This window comes from Phocoena phocoena, chromosome 19 (assembly GCF_963924675.1).
Source record: "Phocoena phocoena chromosome 19, mPhoPho1.1, whole genome shotgun sequence".
Taxonomy (NCBI): domain Eukaryota; kingdom Metazoa; phylum Chordata; class Mammalia; order Artiodactyla; family Phocoenidae; genus Phocoena; species Phocoena phocoena.
The window spans coordinates 14766539-14784652 of record NC_089237.1 but is presented as its reverse complement, the minus strand read 5'-3'; the positions used below and the strand labels follow the sequence as shown (position 1 = coordinate 14784652).

General features: G+C 43.8%; 1 protein-coding gene across 1 annotated transcript in view; it reads left to right on the top strand.

Moving 5' to 3' along the window:
- The first annotated feature begins 1517 nt into the window (after nucleotides 1-1517).
- Nucleotides 1518-18114, top strand: part of MAP3K3 (mitogen-activated protein kinase kinase kinase 3) — a 60318-nt gene continuing 43721 nt past the window's right edge. The window contains exons 1-3 of the mRNA XM_065897959.1: nucleotides 1518-1815; nucleotides 9704-9825; nucleotides 11440-11532. Coding sequence (XP_065754031.1) covers nucleotides 1518-1815; nucleotides 9704-9825; nucleotides 11440-11532 — 513 coding nt within the window. The remainder of the gene's footprint in view (nucleotides 1816-9703; nucleotides 9826-11439; nucleotides 11533-18114) is intronic.

Here is an 18114-nt window from a genome sequence, read left to right as displayed (position 1 = left end):
CGATAAAATGTAAGCATACTACAAAACAATGTGAAGCCGTTTTTATCAAACGTTGTATATTTAGGTAGGAAAGATAAAATTATCTCTGGGGTGGAAGTTTTATTTTTTATTTTTTCAATTTTAATACAAAGAGCTTGTATTGCTTTTATGACCAGGAAAAAAAAAAAAAGTTTTCTTCCCGAAAGAACCTCTCTGGCTTTGCACTTAATGGTTTCGGCCCTGGCCAGTAGATTCCTAGGACCCACTTTTCGGCACTACCCCTGCCCCTTGGAGAGTGTGGCCCTGGAGGTGTGAGACCCAGGAAAAGGCGGGCAGTGGTAAGCCGCTTCTGCCTCCCAGCAAGCGCAGCGTCTGGACCGGAGGACTTGCCTGGGGATCCGGCGGCAGAGGTGGCCACATGCCGGGAAGCGCTCAGAGCCAGAACCCTCCCCGCTTATTACGCGCCCGGTGTGGGCACAGGGAGGGGCAGGACCTCAGCATCAGAGACAGCCGAGAGCAGGGAGGGCGGGAGGCCAAGGGGCCCCTCCAGCCGCCTTCCCAAACTCCAGCCCCAAAGTAGCCGACGGGGAACCGCGCCAGCCCGCGCGCCCGCCGAGCCTTGAGTGACTGACGGGAGGTGGGAGTGTGGGCGGGGCCTCAAGCGCGAGCTGTGATTGGAGCGACCCACACCTCCCAGGGAGAGAGGGAGGGCAAGCCTGCGAGGGATGCGCAGAGGAGGGTGCTCAGAGGCCTCTATGTGATTGGCTAGCAGCGGAGGGAACCGGGAGCTGTTTCAATGATTGGCAGGCGGTAGACAGCCGTCGGAAACTGCCTTGGCTTCGCCTATTGGCATCCTGAGAGAGTAGGCGGGATTGGTTCATCAAGTGGTGCTGATGATTAGCTGGCGGCTGAGAGTTAGGATGTTGGAGAGAGAGCCGGGGCGGGGGGAGGAGGGGTGGCGGGGGCAGCGACTTCCTCCTTGGTATTGGCTGGTGAAGTGAGTGGGGGGTGGTAACCAAGGTCCAGCGACTGCCTAGGATTGGCGGGCGCTGGGGTGAGTGACAGACAAGGGGGCGAGCTGCGCGACCAGCGGTTTGTTTTTCGGAGCGTTCCTGAGGTGGAGGACGGCGGCCGGACCGAGCGACTGCGGGACTGAGGGACTGGCGGTCGGGCGGGCCGAGCGGCGCCGCCGAGGCCGGGCTGGGCCGAGCCGAGGAGCGCCGGGGATGTAGCGGGCCACCCTGCCCATGCCACAGCGCCCGGCTGCGGGCGGAGCCGGAGCCGGAGCCTGGGGAGGCGGCGGGGGCCCTGAGCGCAGCCCGCGCCCCCTGCGCGGAGCCAGGCCCGCTGCCGTCCCCGCCGCCCGGGCCCCCGGCATGCAGCCCCGGCTGCGGAGGTGACACTCGGGCCCAAGACGCCGCCGCCGCCATCGCCACCATGGGTGAGTGTCGCCACCGCCCCGGCCTGTGCCCGCGCTGCTTCGCGTTGCCCCGCCCCGGACTGAGGGGAGGAGGACCCTGGGCCGCCGCCTGACAGGCATGGACAGCCAGCCGGGCCGGGACTGCGGACCGCCGGCGCCCGCCCGCCCTGCTCGCGGCTTAGCGGCTCCGCGGCCCGGGCGGGGGTTCTGGCTTCTCGGCCCCCCGGGGCGGCCCCGGCCGACGGAGCCCACTCGGCAGCCTCCTTCCGGGCCGCGCGGCCGGCGCATCCCAAAGAAGCGGCGGCGGGTCGAGGGCCCATGCTCGGCGGGGCAGCCCGCTCCGGGCCGAGCGAGCCGGACCGCGAGCCCGAGGGCGGGGGAGCGCGAGCGCAGTGTGGGGCCCGGGCTGGAGGCTGGTGCAGGCCCAGCTGCTGTTGTGTCTTTTCCTTGATTTGCTTTTTTTTCCTGCCTGTGTCATTTCCTTCCCTTTGCTCACACAGGCTGGCCTGTGAGAGTTCCCGGGGCTTGCTCTCGAGCCCTGTGCGCGCCCCAGCGCAGGGGGGAGGGCGTGCAGGGAGATAGGTTGGGAGGTGATTAAAACGGCAATCACTGTTATCAACCGCGCGGTTGAGAAATGCGAGCTGCGCGCATATTGCTGGAGGTTAGGAATTGGTCGCGGGCTGCCAGTTATAATACACATCCTACCTTTCGAAAAATCTTGTAGTGTTTTACATCCATTATTTTAATCTAACTGTATCCCTGAAATTATGTAACTTTTGAAAGAAAGAAACATTCACTACACAAAAGAACCTCTATGAAATCATTTCCTTTTTAATCGATATTTGCAACTTCTCTTGTGAAGATGTAATCTAAGAAAAGCTTTAATGTCTTCCACACGCAGCATTTGAACTGAATTATATTTCATGTCCTTTTTGGTAATTTACCAGATGACTATTGGACTAGATTAAGTAGCAAATAACATTTTAGATGTACTTTGCTTCTCTTGTTGGATCAGTTATTTTGATACTGTTGTTTGCAATGGCAAGTTTTGTAAAGTATTTGGTATTGTCATAAATAATCAAGGGGTAAAAGTCAGTAAAAAGATCATTTGCACGGCCATTGATTGCATCTGTGAAGAGGGAACGTTAATATTTGATTTGCCCTATAGCAAGGTCAAGTCGTTTCTGTAGGGGGTTAAATGTTTGCTGTGTCACATGGGGCAGATATTCTTTTGCGGCCCATCTTTACACTTTGGCTTTGAATGAATTACCTTGTTCTGTTCCATACTGCCCCTCATACAGTAAGAGATGGGTTTGTTCATTTGCTGGGCTTACTGTTTCCTTCCCATGCTTTACTTCAGAAGTGCTTGCTTTTCTAGGAAAAGTCTGTGACAGTAAGCAGAAAAGGAACCCAGTGAGGCCTGGTATTTAAATACATAATTCACCAAATACTGATTGAACATTTACTATAAATGGGGCATGTAATTCTTCTTGTCCTCCCCAGGTTTCATACATTTATTTTGTGTTCTGGAATTTGATGATTGAACTAAATCTTTGAATTGATTTGTGAGCCTACATTTGCTATAATCTTTCTAAGTCTTTCCTTTTTGTCCTGCGGGGACAGTCTTAAGTCCCAAAGGGGAGTGTGAAATACTTGAGGGTGTGCAGACCTACTCCCCACTTTCTCAACTGCTAAATCAATTAGAGTGTCCAGATGCGTTGACTGCATTGCATCCCTAGAAATAAAATAGATGTCAGCCTGTTTTCACATTTCAAGATATTTTCAGGGGCTTCCCTGGTGGTGCAGTGGTTGAGAGTCCGCCTGCCATTGCAGGGGATGCGGGTTCGTGCCCCGGTCCGGGAGGATCCCACATGCCGCGGAGCGGGCTGGGCCCGTGAGCCGTGGCCGCTGAGCCTGTGCGTCCGGAGCCTGTGCTCCACAATGGGAGAGGCCACAACAGTGAGAGGCCCGTGTACTGAAAAAAAAAAAAAAAAAAAAATTCAAAAAGTTTAAGTGTGTGAGTATATGGAGAGACAATAATGAGGAGGAAAGGAACTATATAGGTAGGGTCCAGAGCCCCAAACGAAAAAGGACCAAAAACTCAGTGTCTTCTCATTTGTCCCCATGTCAGGTTTTACATGAAGAAAGTGAGACAGTGAGGGGAGAATTAACTTGCCTGGTGGTTGCAGTATATTAGGCAAGCTGATTTAAGAACCACTGCCTGGCTTTCTTCAGCACTCTCCCCTCATACCATTCTGGGTTTCCTTTTAGTAGATGACCTTGACGTGCAATTAGAGCTGATACCGAATTCTCTTAGAACCTGGCCTTTAGTTTGCTTTGTATAGGGCTCAGCAAGCATGTACGTACAAACACACACACAGAGTCTCTCTTAAATACTACTTTCCATTTTGGTGACATAAATGATGAAAAATCAAATTCCCAGGTTAGTATGCTTTAGTTGCTGCATGCAGTCCTAAATAAATTCAAGGGGTAATAAGAGAGAAGCATAGACTTATTAATATTTTTATTATACTTGTTAAACTCCAGCCCAGTGAGAAAAGGACTAAAACTAATTTGAGTTCCTGCCCTGCAGGTTCCTTGGTTAATAGTCATATTTTCCTGAGCTGTTCTAAGCCCCAGACTCAAGCTTGTTTGACAACTTGGGTTGGTAATGAAAAGAGGTCAGATTTTGTATTGGCTGTTAGCCCCAGTAAATTTCTAGTGGAAATTACACTTATCCTTGTAAATAATAGGAAATAGTCTTTTTTTTTTTTTTTTTTTGGCTTTGATACTATGTGGTTATAAAGAAAAATTTGGGCTTGACTGGTCATTTTTTCTTGGTCACACCAAAATTCTCTCCTAGTTTTAGTAATTATAGTGGCAAATGCTGTTAATAACACCTAAGATTAATTTACTAGTGTTTATTTGGAGTCTATAAATGCAATCTAAAATTTAGTGGGAAGTATTACTGAAAAATATGCAACAACTTGGAAATGTTACTGGAAACGATCATGAACTGAGTATAGGATTTAGGATGTTGTGGTTCTGGTTTGATAACTTGGTTTGAAGTCAGAATCGTTGTGATTTGCAGATGCCTTGTGTCTCTAGGGTTTCAAGTCTGTTGGGAGCTCCCAGTTAGACCAAGCTAGAATCTGACCACCTGTGTATACTCTAAATCGTTAGCAACTGTTTTGATTGAAATTGGGATCACAGTTTAATGAATCAACATGGCTATGTCACGACTAGATTTCTGATACTTTACAAAATGATGATTGGTTTTTAAAACTGAATTTTAGGCATTTGTAAAAAGTATCAGTCCAACTTAGCATTACTTAGGGGAATACATAGAGGAAGAAGCAGTTTTCTTGGTTCTGACTATGTAAGCTATCCATTTTTTCTTTGCCCATTTATTGAGCATCTCTTATGTGTCAGATATAGTGTTAGGCCCTGTACATACATGTATCCTGTGTTTAAGAAGTTACAGTTAGGTGAGGTGAACCAAAAACATGTAAACAAATCAGTGCAATGAGGTGTTATAGGTACTTCATCAAAACTGTAAAGGTACATAGGAGGGAGAGATCAATTCTGTAGTTTTGGGATTGACATACATTATCCTATAGTCCTCAGACCTCTAAGGTTAATTTCATTAACCATTAAAATAAAATATGGTGATATATTGATTTTTACGAGGAAGCAATAGCTTACTTTGTAATATGTATTTTTTAATTTTAAGTCATCAGTTAATATTGAAGGGCAGTTATATCCCAGAAACAGAAAAATAAACACCAGAATTTGACTTTGAGATTTAGCGAAGATTCAACCAGGGCCTTGAAGGAAAAAGGAAAAATGTTTCTTGTGAATTGAGGATCAGACCTTTTGCTTATACTTACTATGAAATGATGTTTGCCCAGGTATGGAGAGGGTGGAGGCAGTGCGAGTATGTAACATGTCATGAACAGTAAGATAGTAAAATCTGACTCACAGACACTCTGAAGCACAGGATCTCCTGAGTGAGCAGTGTGATCAGATGATCTGGCAGAGTTGGGTAGAGCAAGGTGAAGAAGTAGTTTGTTAAATGAAAACAAAGATTAAATTTGGGGGTTGTATATATGGAAAAGAGTGAGTGTCTGGCATCATGCAGGACAACAATGTTTATCGAAGGACATGTTGCTTCTGGAAACTTTTCTGGGTTTTAAACCAAGGGAATTTGTAAATGGGAGTGCCTTAGGACCCTGCTTTTAGATAGAAGTAATAGCTCAGTCTGGAAGAGTGACTTCCTGCTGGGACTAATGAGAGAGAAGTGTGTTGCCTGGCAGCCCCCATGCCTTAGGTCAGGGTATGGGGAGAAGGAAAAGTACACGCCGCTGGATAATTATGGATAGCTGTCTGCTTGAGACTGCTGAAGAGCTTCCACTTTTTAAGCCTGAACTGTAGACCTTGTTTCATAGATCCCTTCTTTTCTTTTTCTATGAATATTCCTCACCCCTAGATCCTTGACCTCCTAATCTCTAGAGTTAACTTCTTCCTCTGTGCTTCTTTCTGGTAGCTTTTAAGTGTGTCAGACCACCCCCATCCTTCGGAAATCTTTTCAAGGTTATAGCATACTATTACCTCTGCCTCAACTTGTTCACGTGTAAAGTTCATAAATGAATTGTTGATTTCCGCTACTTCCAATTTTCTTTTAATCTCCAGCTTCTCTGTTCCCTGTAAAATTGTTTCTGCCTCTACTACCCTATTGGACCTGCCTGGCTTCTGCGTGCCCCTGCTATTCTTTGGTCTGAGCTTCTGTGGTGTCACTCTTGTTTTTTCCCAATCCTCTTAAAGGCTTCTGTGCCAGCACACCTTCTTCCTACTCTACTTGATGGCATTACTGTTCACTGAGGATCAGTCCCTGACCTTTTCTTTTCCTCCACTGCTCACTTGCTTTCATGTCCTTCTCCTCAGTTTATTTGTAAAGCTCTCTTGCATAGCTGGTACAGCTTGCATTTCTGGAAAACTCTTTATTCTGTAAAATCATCTATATAATCTCTTGCTACTCACACTGTAAAAAAATTTTTTTACACATGTGTTTATGTATTCTGGTTTGTTTCTTGTCTAATTCAGTCTTTTTATTTGTGTAACCTTGTATTTGTGTGTTTTGTCTTTTTACCCCTAGAGTTTGAATACCTTAAAGTAGCTTTCAAAACTGTCTAATGTATAATACATGATAGGTATTCAGTAAATGGTTATTGTTAATGATTAATAATAAAAATTCAGAAATACAACTAAATATTAGGATAGATTGTGGCCTCCATTAACCTTTTCTCCATTGCTAATAATAATAGCCAGCATTTTTTTCAGCATTACTAAGTGTTAGGTACCATGAGGAATAATTTGTAAGGTTTTTTGTTTGTTTGTTTTTTCCCTTAAGTTTCACAGCAGCTCTGTGTAATGATACTTTTATTATCTCCATTTTACAGATTAGGAAATTGAGGTTTAGGGAGAATAAGTAATTTGTTTAAGGCCTCTTAAAGCCAGGTCTTTCTGACTCCAAAGTCCATATAACTGACTACTGCACTCTAAGAAAGCTGCTATTTGTTTTTAAAAGGTTTGTTTGTTTGTTTTTATTTTTTAAGGAAAGAGTACAATAGCACAGATAATTCAGTTAAAATCCCAATCCAGGAAGAAATGCCTAAAAGAACCACTCGATTTGCTTCCTGTCTTTATCCATGTCCTCAGTTTGAAGTATCAGTTTAAGAACCACGGCTTCCCTGGTGGTGCAGTGGTTAGGAATCCGCCTGCCAATGTAGGGGACAGGGGTTCGAGCCCTGTTCTGGGAAGATCCCACATGCTAAGCCCGTGCGCCACAACTCCTGAGCCTGTGCACCTAGAGCCTGTGCTGCGCAACAAGAGAAGCCACTGCAGTGAGAAGCCTGCACACCGCCATGAAGAGTAGCCCCCGCTTGCCGCAACTAGAGAAAGCTTGCACACAGCAACGAAGACCCAACACAGCCAAAAATAACTAAATAAATTTATTTTTTAAAAAAAGAACCCGTTTGCCTCTAGAAATATATGCAACTTTGACACAAAATCAGATTCTATTACTTTGTTTCACTTGGGTCAGTTGCCCCAGATTTCAAGAGATAGAACCAAACCATTCCTCTAGTGTGTTCTCACCACTGGAACTACCAAACAAGTTCTTATCCATTAAGTAATGCCAGGAATTGGTTAGCTTCCTGGAAACAGAATTTGTCAACCTGATAAACCAGCTCTTATAATAGCATCATCTTATACAGAATTAGAAACAATTTCTTTGGTCATACTTGTCATGGATTTGACTTGGAAAGCATGTGCGTGTGTCTGTGTGTGTATATTCACATCCATCTTGTTTCAGTATCTGAGTTGAGACAACTGAAGTTCTCAATTCTAAGGCTGGTTACCTTGATACAGAAAACTATATGCATTCTGCTGTTAGGACTATCACTGGATGTTCCTCAGAAAACACCCACCTAGTCATAATCGTAATGACCCCAATTTACTGTTACAGTTGGCCCAATAAATTTATACATATATAATATTTAATGATATATAAGCCAATTTAATATATAAGCCTATATATATGTTATACATATATATAATCTAGTCATCCTAGCTTAGATGTTATGCTCTAGTTTTAAAATCTTGGTTGGGAGGTTAAAAAACAAAACAAAAACCAAGCAAGTTCCCTTTAAGGAGCCTATAGGTAAATTGTGAGAAAGTATAAAATAATTGATGGGATGTATGTTTTAATTTTTTTTGTGTGTGTGTGGTACGCGGGCCTCTCACTGTTGTGGCCTCTCCCGATGCGGAGCACAGGCTCCGGACGCGCAGACTCAGCGGCCATGGCTCACAGGCCCAGCCGCTCCACGGCATGTGGGATCCTCCCGGACCGGGGCACGAACCCGTGTCCCCTGCATCGGCAGGCGGACTCTCAACCACTGTGCCACCAGGGAAGCCCTGTGTTTTAATTTTGACAAATGTCTTTCTGTAGACACCCACTTCCTCATTCGTTATCTCATTTACCTCATTCTTGTCATACTACAACTATATCACTCTCATACTTTTGTATATATTTTGAAGTGGAATTAGTTGGGAAGCTACTCTACTGGTGTTTTTCCTTCAAGTCTTAAATCTAATTTTACTTTTCTGAGCAGACAAAAATCTCTTCAGGGGCACCCTTCTCCTTCCTTTGCTGCATCTCCTCAGAGGGCATGTAGGGCACCCGAGCAGATTTGGTTTAGGAAGAGGGGAGAGGCAAATAACGCCGCTTTACTTCCTATACTCCATGCTGCTCTTTCCTTTCCACAGGATATTAGAGTATTTTCAAGGGACAGTGATAAAGCGCAGAAGATAGGCACACTCTGTGGGTGGAGTCTTGTACTTCTTTTAAGGTGTGCCCCAAGTCCCTAAGTGACTCATTTGTCACTAAAGCAAGTGTAACAGCTCATTCCTCATGTTTCTTTGCAGATCAGCAGATTTATTTTCAACTCCCCAGTGCTATTTGAGTAGACAAGGATCTCTTGAAGGACCTAGGAGGATTTTGCAAAACATGGAATTGGGCTGGTTTAGGTTCCGGGTTTTGGCCAGTTGTCTTCATTGCATGAGAACTGTAGTGATCTATGCTATGTCAAGAAAGGGGATTAAAAGTAATACCAGTAAGGCAGAGACAATGCATTGCTTGGTGAGTTAGGGAAGAAAAACAATAGAACTGCCTTTTGACTTCCCTGTGGGAAGCAGAAGGCCTATAAAATTGTAGAGTTGGGAGGGGGCATTCAGAGGCTAGGCTTGTAAAACAACTTTTGTTCAAAGCAGTGACCTGAGGTCCTTGTTTGGTACCTTTTAAATATGCTCTCCTGTGTACGATAGTTTAGGAATAAGTCTGACTGACTGTGTCCCATAATCAGCTCTCCATGAATTCATCTTCACTCAGTACCCTACTACACTGTGCTTTGTTGTTCTTCACTCCAACTTTTCATCTATTTTTCCTGGTTGAGTTTCTCTGGCACTGGAAGAATTGGTCTGTTTGAACACCTCCCTTGCCCCCAGTGAACTGGTAGATATTGCTGCCAGAAATCTGATTGGAGAGCTGTTAAGAATCCATTAAAATTCAAATTGCCATAGTCTGACCTCAGTTATCTACTTTTCACAGGTAGCAAATTCATGTGATTATAGTTACAGGGTCTCTCACCTGGGCAGAACTCCCTGAGTATTAGTTATATAATTTGTGAAAGTACGTCTGTGGTCTGTATTAAAGTACCTTAGCCCATGTGCTCTCTTTCTTTGCAGACGAACAGGAGGCATTGAACTCAATCATGAAGGATCTGGTGGCCCTCCAGATGAGCCGACGTCCCCGGGTGCCTGGATATGAGACCATGAAGAACAAAGAAACGGGTCACCCAAATAGGCAGGTGTGTGCGGCCATGGCTGTTAACTAAATTTGTTGGGGAGGGGTTTTCAGGTGGGAAATAATGTGAGAAGCCAATGATACTCTGATACAGGCTTGAATGCTATTGGTCCCTTCCCTTAAGTCTGTTAAATGGTAAGTGATATGTACTAACCAGGTGTGGGTTGTGATCTGGAGTCCCAATGCCTTGTGCATCTCACCTTGTAAATACTGTTTCATCTGTAGGGAGTTAGAATAATTTCTTCACTAATTATGGGGACAGTATTCATATACTTTTTCCTTTACTGATCATTTGGCAAATATTTTATCCAGATTCACGATCCCTAATTCAGAAACTTTTTAGCTATCTTACAGTATATACTCAGAAAAAATTAATTAATTTTAGTATTGGTTTATTTAAAATGTAGTTAGGAAGGGAAATTTATTTAATAAAACATCATATATATTCTGAAAGTAACAATGAGTGATTTTGTTATTGTTTACAGTTGTTTCCCCCCATTAACTCAGGTAGTTGAGAGTGCCTGTTTTATTGAGAGTTGTGTGCTTCTTTAGGAAAACAGCTTCTATTTTGTTAACATTTAAAGTTGTGCGCTGTTGAGAACCTTCTTCTCACCTCCAGTGTCACTGACCTCCCTGTTGCCTAGGCCCTTTGGCCCACAGAGAGGAGTGAGTGACGGGGAGCTTTCCTTCCTGGTGGGTATCAGATGGCCGAGTTTGGTGTGTTTGATGATATCCTTCCTTGTGGTTTTCTTCGTTATCAGCTAATCTTCTCTCTCCTCATTTGCACCTTGTCTACCAATTCTTCAGAAGTGCTCTTGGTTCCTGGAGAAAGTATAAGGGGCTAGAACTTTTTCTGTCTGAGGTTGGCTAGATATAGCCTCCCAGAGTATTTCCTGCCTTTAAGAAAACTAGGGACCCGAAGTCCTTTTGTTTCAGTTGTAACATAAGGAATAGTTTAGAAAGCTGCTTTTATTTTTTGTGTTTACCTTACAGAACTAGGGGAACAACAGAATAAGGCCCATTCTTGTACTGTTTTCATACATTATTCTAATTGTGTGGGTTCTCACTTGCTGTAACTCACTTCTATTCAAAGCTGCTTTTGGAAGGAGCATTTTACCAGAAGTGAATCCCCTCCCCCAGGCTTGAGCCTAATGACCTCACTTTCCTTCCTGTCTTCCTATGTAGAGTGTGCTTGTTAACGCTGCTCCAGTCAGCTGATCTTTCTCCAAATGGGACTATTAGCGTGGATGTCAGTTAGTAGGTGAAAAGGGGAAGCTTTCTTGAGTTGGAAGACCTAAATGGACTCTGCGGAGAAGAGGAGGGGTGGAGTGGTCTCTGATCATTCCTTGAAGGGAGATTACCTTTTAGGAATCCTGTTTAGGCCTAAAAGCTATTATAAGAAAAATCCTGATCTTTTACCATGCCTGCTGCTGTGTTATTGGGGTGAAGGCAGTGGTTATGAAGGTAGAAGCCTGTGAAAAGGATTGACTAGTATAGAGGAAATAATCTTAACAAGCGGTACTAGCTCTTTGGACCCACGGTTTACTTGAATATCGTCAAACTTTTTCTGTTGCATGAAGGATACAAATTATTAACCTCAGTTTTTTTGCTTTTAAAGAAAAAACACAACAGCAGCAGCTCAGCCCTTCTGAACAGCCCCACAGTAACTACAAGCTCATGTGCAGGGGCCAGTGAGAAAAAGAAATTTTTGGTAAGGAACAAAATTACCCGTTAAAGCTAAAATGTGATTTTAAATCTACTAGTGCTGGAAGAGTGTGGAATTCATTTCCTGGACAAATTGTTTTAGTGGATTTGCAGGGAGCACTGGTTACTCATTACCTGTGTGCTGTCACCATTTCTCACAACAGTATTATTCATAAGCAACCTCTATCAGTGCTGTCCAGTAAACTTCTGTGGTGATAGAAATGTTCTATATTTGTACTGCCCAGTGTAGTTGAGGAACTGAATTTAAAATTTTATTTAATTTTAATAAATTTAAATTTAAATAGCTACATATGGCTAATGGCTATTGTCTTGGATAGCACAACTTTATATACTGTATAAGGGACTGTTGATTTGTTGGGCAAGAAATTAAGTACATGCTTGGAGATGTGCACATCTCCTTGGTACATTCGTTCCACCACACAGGTCATGAGTTTCTATACGTTGTGATAAGCTCATCAGTGGGAATCCCAGCTAAGCGTCTATTCCAGGGGGCATGGGGATCTGGGGGGAATATGAAGCTTGGAACTAGCATGGCTGTTTAGAAATGGAAGCTCAAAGTTTTATGCTAATATTGGGTAAAAGGGCAATGAAAACGTCAAAATAGCTTCCCCCTTAATAAAGTCAAGGTTGTAGAATGGTCTCTCCTGGGAAGTATAGCAGATGTTCAGCTTCTGACCAGGAGAAATAGTCTTCAGCAAAATCGTGAAAGCAGGAGAGAGAGTCTCAGTGATTGCATTTCCAAGGAAGGATGGGGTGAGATGGGGATGGTGGGAACATTTAGGGGGAGAAGTATTTACAGCTCAATGTAATGAAAAGAGCCCAGCCTGAGTCTTGAGATGTTAATAATCTGTTAATGTAGGACTTTACAGTTTACACAGTGAATTCCCTTTTTAAAAATTCTTGTTTTTGTTTGCTTGGGCCTAGGATAGGATTAAACGGTTTTCTCCAGTAGCAATTCTTCTGTCAGAAGGTCCATGCTTAGGAGGAGAGAGGACTGAAAGATCAAAACCTAATTTAAAGGGCTAAGAGATGCCAAATTGGTCTAAGAAATGTCAAATTGGGCTAAAGATTCAAATTGCAGAGTCCCAGTTGAAAGTACCCGAGTGTTTTGGCCACCAGGAAAGGTGGTTTGTTCAGGGATGGAATGATGTTGGCAGAGGCAAGCAGTGCCTCAGAGTGAGAATGGCAGGGCTGAGATTGGCATAGCCTCATGGGGCTCAAGCTTGGCACAGCAAGGAATGCCACAGGAACTGGGGGTTCACTGACAGAATCGTTTGGGGGCTGAGGCCTGGAAGAACGGGAAATCATAATTTAATACCTCTGCTTGGCAAGACTTCAGATATCCTCTTCCCTGAGTAAACAAGCTAGGCAATTAATTGAAAAAGAGAATACATTTGAGAAAAACTAAGCATTCTGAGCAGCTACGGAAGTACAGGGGTATGAGGCGTTTGGTTATTCAACTATTTGCTAAGAGTTAGGATCTGTGCTCTCTGTATTCTCCCACCTGGACATTAGGTCCCTGGAAGCCTACAGCCAGTTAGAGCTGGCTGCATGTTCTTAGACATGTGTGGCACATCCTCAGCTGGGGCCTGTGGATGGTTTTATAGGTCATGAAGGGCAGACCCTTTAGCAGTCATCAACTAACAGTGCTTTATCAACAGGTGCTATTTCTCTGTGAGGGCGACAGCTTAGTGTAGAGAAAGGAGCACTGGCCCAGAAGTCATTGAGTTGTTAATAATCCATTAACATGGATCTTACAGTTTAGAGAGTGCTTCCAACAGCAACAGTTAACTGCAATAACAACAACTATAAGCTAAACTGTAAGCATGTGTGTAATACTTTAAAGTTTACAAAGTGCTTATGCAAAGATATTAAGTAGAGCCAGGAAGCAAACCCAGATCTTCTGACTCCCGGTCACAGTAATTTTACCATGTGTAAGTCTGATAACCTTTTTAAACCTCAGTTTTTCCATCTGAAAATACAGGCATAGTGTCTACCTCTGAAAGTTGTTGTAAGATCATAGACAGAATACAAAAGATTTTATACATTGTAAAACAAGGTACAGGTGTAAAGTGGTAGTGACTACATCACTTCTGTTAATGTTCGGGCATTGTGGGTATGAGCGCTAGTGAAAGCATCTAACCAGAAGTATGCAGATTGTCATGGAACTGAAAGGGTTAAGGTTTTCTACCTTTATTGGATTGACATTACTATATATCAGATGGTCCTTTGCAGACTTAGGAAGCTAACCCGGTATATGAAAGTCCCAGTAGAAGAAAAAATAGAATCCTTATTACCATGGATTCCTGTTTCCCTTGAATCTTATCACGGTGGTAGGTAGAGGCTTGAACAGAGCCCAGGGTCTGGGTCTGACCCTCCAGATGTTCACTAGTGGGTGCTTAAGAATGGAAAAGTTGCTTTCTTCATAGCAGGTGCTAGAAGGGCAGGCTCTTGGCTATCAGTTACAGAGGAGGAGAATTCTAGGAGCTGTTCCTCCACAGGGTCAGTGATTGAGCAGACTGTCTTTTGCTTTTACTGTGATAGACCTGACTCTTGAGGACTTCCTTTCTCTTTCATGGGTTGTTGATAAGATAGGCTGGCTAGTTTGAAAATAAAACATAATGCAATATACAAGCCTCATATTCTGTTTTGTAAGAAGCTTCCTTTTTTGTGTGTGATAGTTTATTAACTAGCAGTAAATAACTAATACACGATTTCATCATTGATTTATTCAGATACTCACTGAGCCCCTGCTGCATGCCAGGCACAATGCTAGGACTGGGGATATAGAAAGAATTAGGGTAGGGAAGAAGGTTGCTTTATAATCACCTCTTCCGCTGATCTCTTAGGACTTTCCTGAGTCACACAAATAAAATTATTTTTGTTGCTCTTTTCTTCTCATTTATTTACTTTCTTTGGCAAAGTAAGGACTCCAGTGCCAGAGATGTGGGAGCCAAAGGTATATGGCAACTACAGGGAGGGGGAGCATTGCAGAGTCAGAGAGAGGGCACCGGAGACACGGGCTGGCCAGGACCTCTGCCAGGTCAGAGGTTCACAAGCCTTTGTTTAATAAAGGTTTTTTTTGAATTCTTCGGAGTCTTCTTGGGTTACATATCCAGTTGTTGAGTTCAAACTTTGAGAAGGTCATGTCTGCTTAAGTTTGGTATCATTGGTTACTCCTATTGCCCCCTGAGTTCCCAAATCTGTAGCTAAGCCTGGAGGCCTGCAGCCAGGCCTGGGCATGCTCTCACTCTTCCTTTCACCAAATTAGCTCTGGTGGGCAGGGGACTTGAACCTGCCTAGATCTGAATTTTTGTACTGGCACTTCTTTCTCAGCAGCTGTGGCACCTCTCCATTCAGTTCAACATGGGCCTATACTCAACCTTCTTAGACAAAGAAATATAAGTTATATTCCCTGTACCCTAGGAATCATGCAGTCTTATGAGAAATATGTAAAAAAAAAAAAAAAAAAAAAGAAACTAAGGTACTATGTGACTATGCCTAAATACATGGTACAGATACTGAGAGCCACAGGAGGCCAGGAGAGTAAAAGACAAACTTGGACCGAAGGAGTTATGGAGTCATTTCTGGAGGAGGTGGCACTGGAACCAGGCAGTGAAGGATGTATAAGAGTTTAGTTAGGTGGAAAGGAGGAAGTGTGGCACTCCGGGTTGGGAAGCTGAATTATTAAAGGCCTAGGGGAAGGAATGAATATGGCATATTTCAGGAAATAGGGTGGGCATTGATCTGGCTGGAGAGAGGGTTCCCTTTGAGAACAAACGGTGTGAGATGATTAGGTAAACTGAGTGAGCTTACATTCCAGAGGGCTTTGAATGACAGTAAAGAACTTAGACTTTATTCCATAGGCCATGGGTATCACTGATTACTTTTTGAACAAAGAAGGGATGTGGTGAAAGCGGTGGTTAAGATGACTGAAACTGTGGAGGAATGTAGAATGTGCTGGAAGGGGGGAGCTGAGAAGTACAGAGGCTGCTTCAGGAATTCAGGAGGGGAAAGGGGCTCCGAGAGTGACAACTGAGAGAATGGGAAGCAGAGTCTCATACTGGAGTCCCTGGAGGGGAGAATTGGAACTTGCTGTCTGGCTGTGAGAAAGGGAAAAGAAGGAAAGAATCAAGCAGAACTCAGAGGTTTGAGCCTGTAGCCAGTATTAGAAATGGCAACACTGAGAAGGGGGACTAGTTCGGGAGGGTAGTTGATGCAGACCCACATGGCTAGGTTGAGTTTGCGACTACAGTGATACTCTGAGAGGTATGTGTGTATATTGCTTTTGCAGGTACACAATCCCTTATCTGCAACTCTAAAATCCAAAAAGTACTGCAAACTAAAAGATGTTTTTAAAAATTTATTTATTTTTAAATTTGCAGCAAATTCATTTGGCAACAAAACTTGGCCTGAATGGATACAGGGCTATTTACAGTCTTTATTTATTTGACTAATTGTGAATATTCATACTTTTCAATACAAAAACTAGCTTTTGCTCTTAACAGGTAAACCCTAAATCTTAGTGACTGTACAGATATGGCCAGCACAGGGAAGGGGGGACAGTGTTCCCCACAGTCACTTAAGGACCCTGATTGAAGGTGGCTCCATTGACCTGGCACACGTGGCTGCCAGGGAAGAGAGTGTAGAACTCAACTTTGTTCCCAGCTGCTGGTCAGAAGTAGTTACAAAATCCCAAACTAACTTCAGGAGAGGCCAAGCAGCGCAGAGGGGTGCACGGAATGCCTGTGAGCGTTCTGCTCTGCCATGGAGTGCTGCCCAGACACCTTCCCCCTGGAGGGGCATCACTTAACATACAGAACACATACCACTACCTCTCTAAATCCGAAAGTGCTTTCTGAGACACTTTCGGCCCCAAGGATTTTGGCTAAAGGACCTGTATTACCATTTTTTGAGCACTTATTATGTGTCAGGAACTTTTCTCATATCTTTATCCAGTTATTTCATTTAATTATTTTGATAACTCCATGAGATAGATACTGTCACTATTTTCACATGAGGAAACTGAGTCACAGAGAGATTAGTTCAGGGTTACAACAAGGAGGTTATAGAGCCAGGATTTGAAGCCAGACAGTTTGACTCTAGTGCTGCATTCCTCACAATGACTTATCTGCCTTATATCTGTGGCAGACAGATGAGGTTTCGCTTGAGAAATTGGGGCTGGACATAGAGATTTGGGAATCTTCTATTTATAGGTTGCCTGATTTTTTAATTCCTGCCGAGGGGAAGATGTGAGAAGAGGGAGAGAAATCCAGAGGCCAGAAGTCCAAACATTGAGGCACAGTTACATGTTGGGGGAGGGGTGTGAGAAGGCATGAGGAAGAGGAACCAGCAAAGAAGCAGAAGTGGTTAGAGTGGTGGCAGGTTCCCTGGCTTGGGATAGAGTCACAGAGGCAAGAGGAGAGAACCTTGTGACAGAGGACGCGGCTACCAGTGCGAAATGCCTCAGAGGAGCAAGGAGGATGGTGGGCAGGAAGGAATTGAATCTAGTTAGCTTTATCTGAACTTTCTTATCCATGGCTTATTCTAGTCAGCCTGACAGGGGTCACTCAGATTTAGGAACTTGGCAGATTTGGGCATACCATGTGGTACATGGAAGCCTGCATCCTGCTCTGGAAAGGCTGTAGCCACATCAGACAAGGGATTCAGAAGGCTAGGCATCTTTGTTTACACTGCTTACTAATCACAGGCTAGGTTAGTCTTGAGTGGGAGTGATTTGTGGTTTGAGGCAAAAGTTTAGTTCCCTTTCTCACTAAATTCAAGTAGAATAGTATTTGGATTGTGGCCCATGATGAAATAAATTTAGTTCCTTCAGTCCCACAAAGGGACAGAGGGGATTCCTTCATAGGTGCATCTAAATATAATGTCCCAGTTTAGAATGAGAGCTATTGTTATGTGTTTTTATGTTATGTGTTTTTTATTGCTATAAAAAATTAGATAAAAATCAACAGGAATAAATTTTTTTTTAATCAACAGGAAAAAAAGGGAAATCTGAATAAACTATGGGCTTTATTTAGCACATCAATATTGTTTAATTAGTTGTAACAAAAAGAAATGTACCATACTAATGTTACTGATAGGGGAAACTGGGGGTGGAGAGGGGAGAAGGGTATATGGACACTCTGCTCTATCTCCTCAACTTTTCTGTAACTCTAAAGCTGTTCTAAAAATAGAATCGATTAATAAAATATAATAATAATGAGTGCTACACCAAGGTGTGCTGGGCTGTGAGCAGGAGGAGGTGAAAGGAGTGGTAACCCAGCTGCAGGGACAGACAGGGCTGCAAACTGCGGTGAGCACTTGGGATAATCCAGAGCTAGTTGTGGAACCAGACAGCATGGGAAGCTGGAGACAGCATGTCAGATGCGGCAGCGTGTTGCAGGCACTGTGCTTCGGAAGGCCTTGCCACGGGAACTGCTTAGTAGTTCAGGGGAAGGAGAAAAAGAAGACAGTGAAAACACTGCTGTCACTCATGCAAACCTTGAAGCCCCATGATAACTTCTCTGCAGCAGTGCCTCACCTTTCTGCTTGTGTGCTCATGTTCACA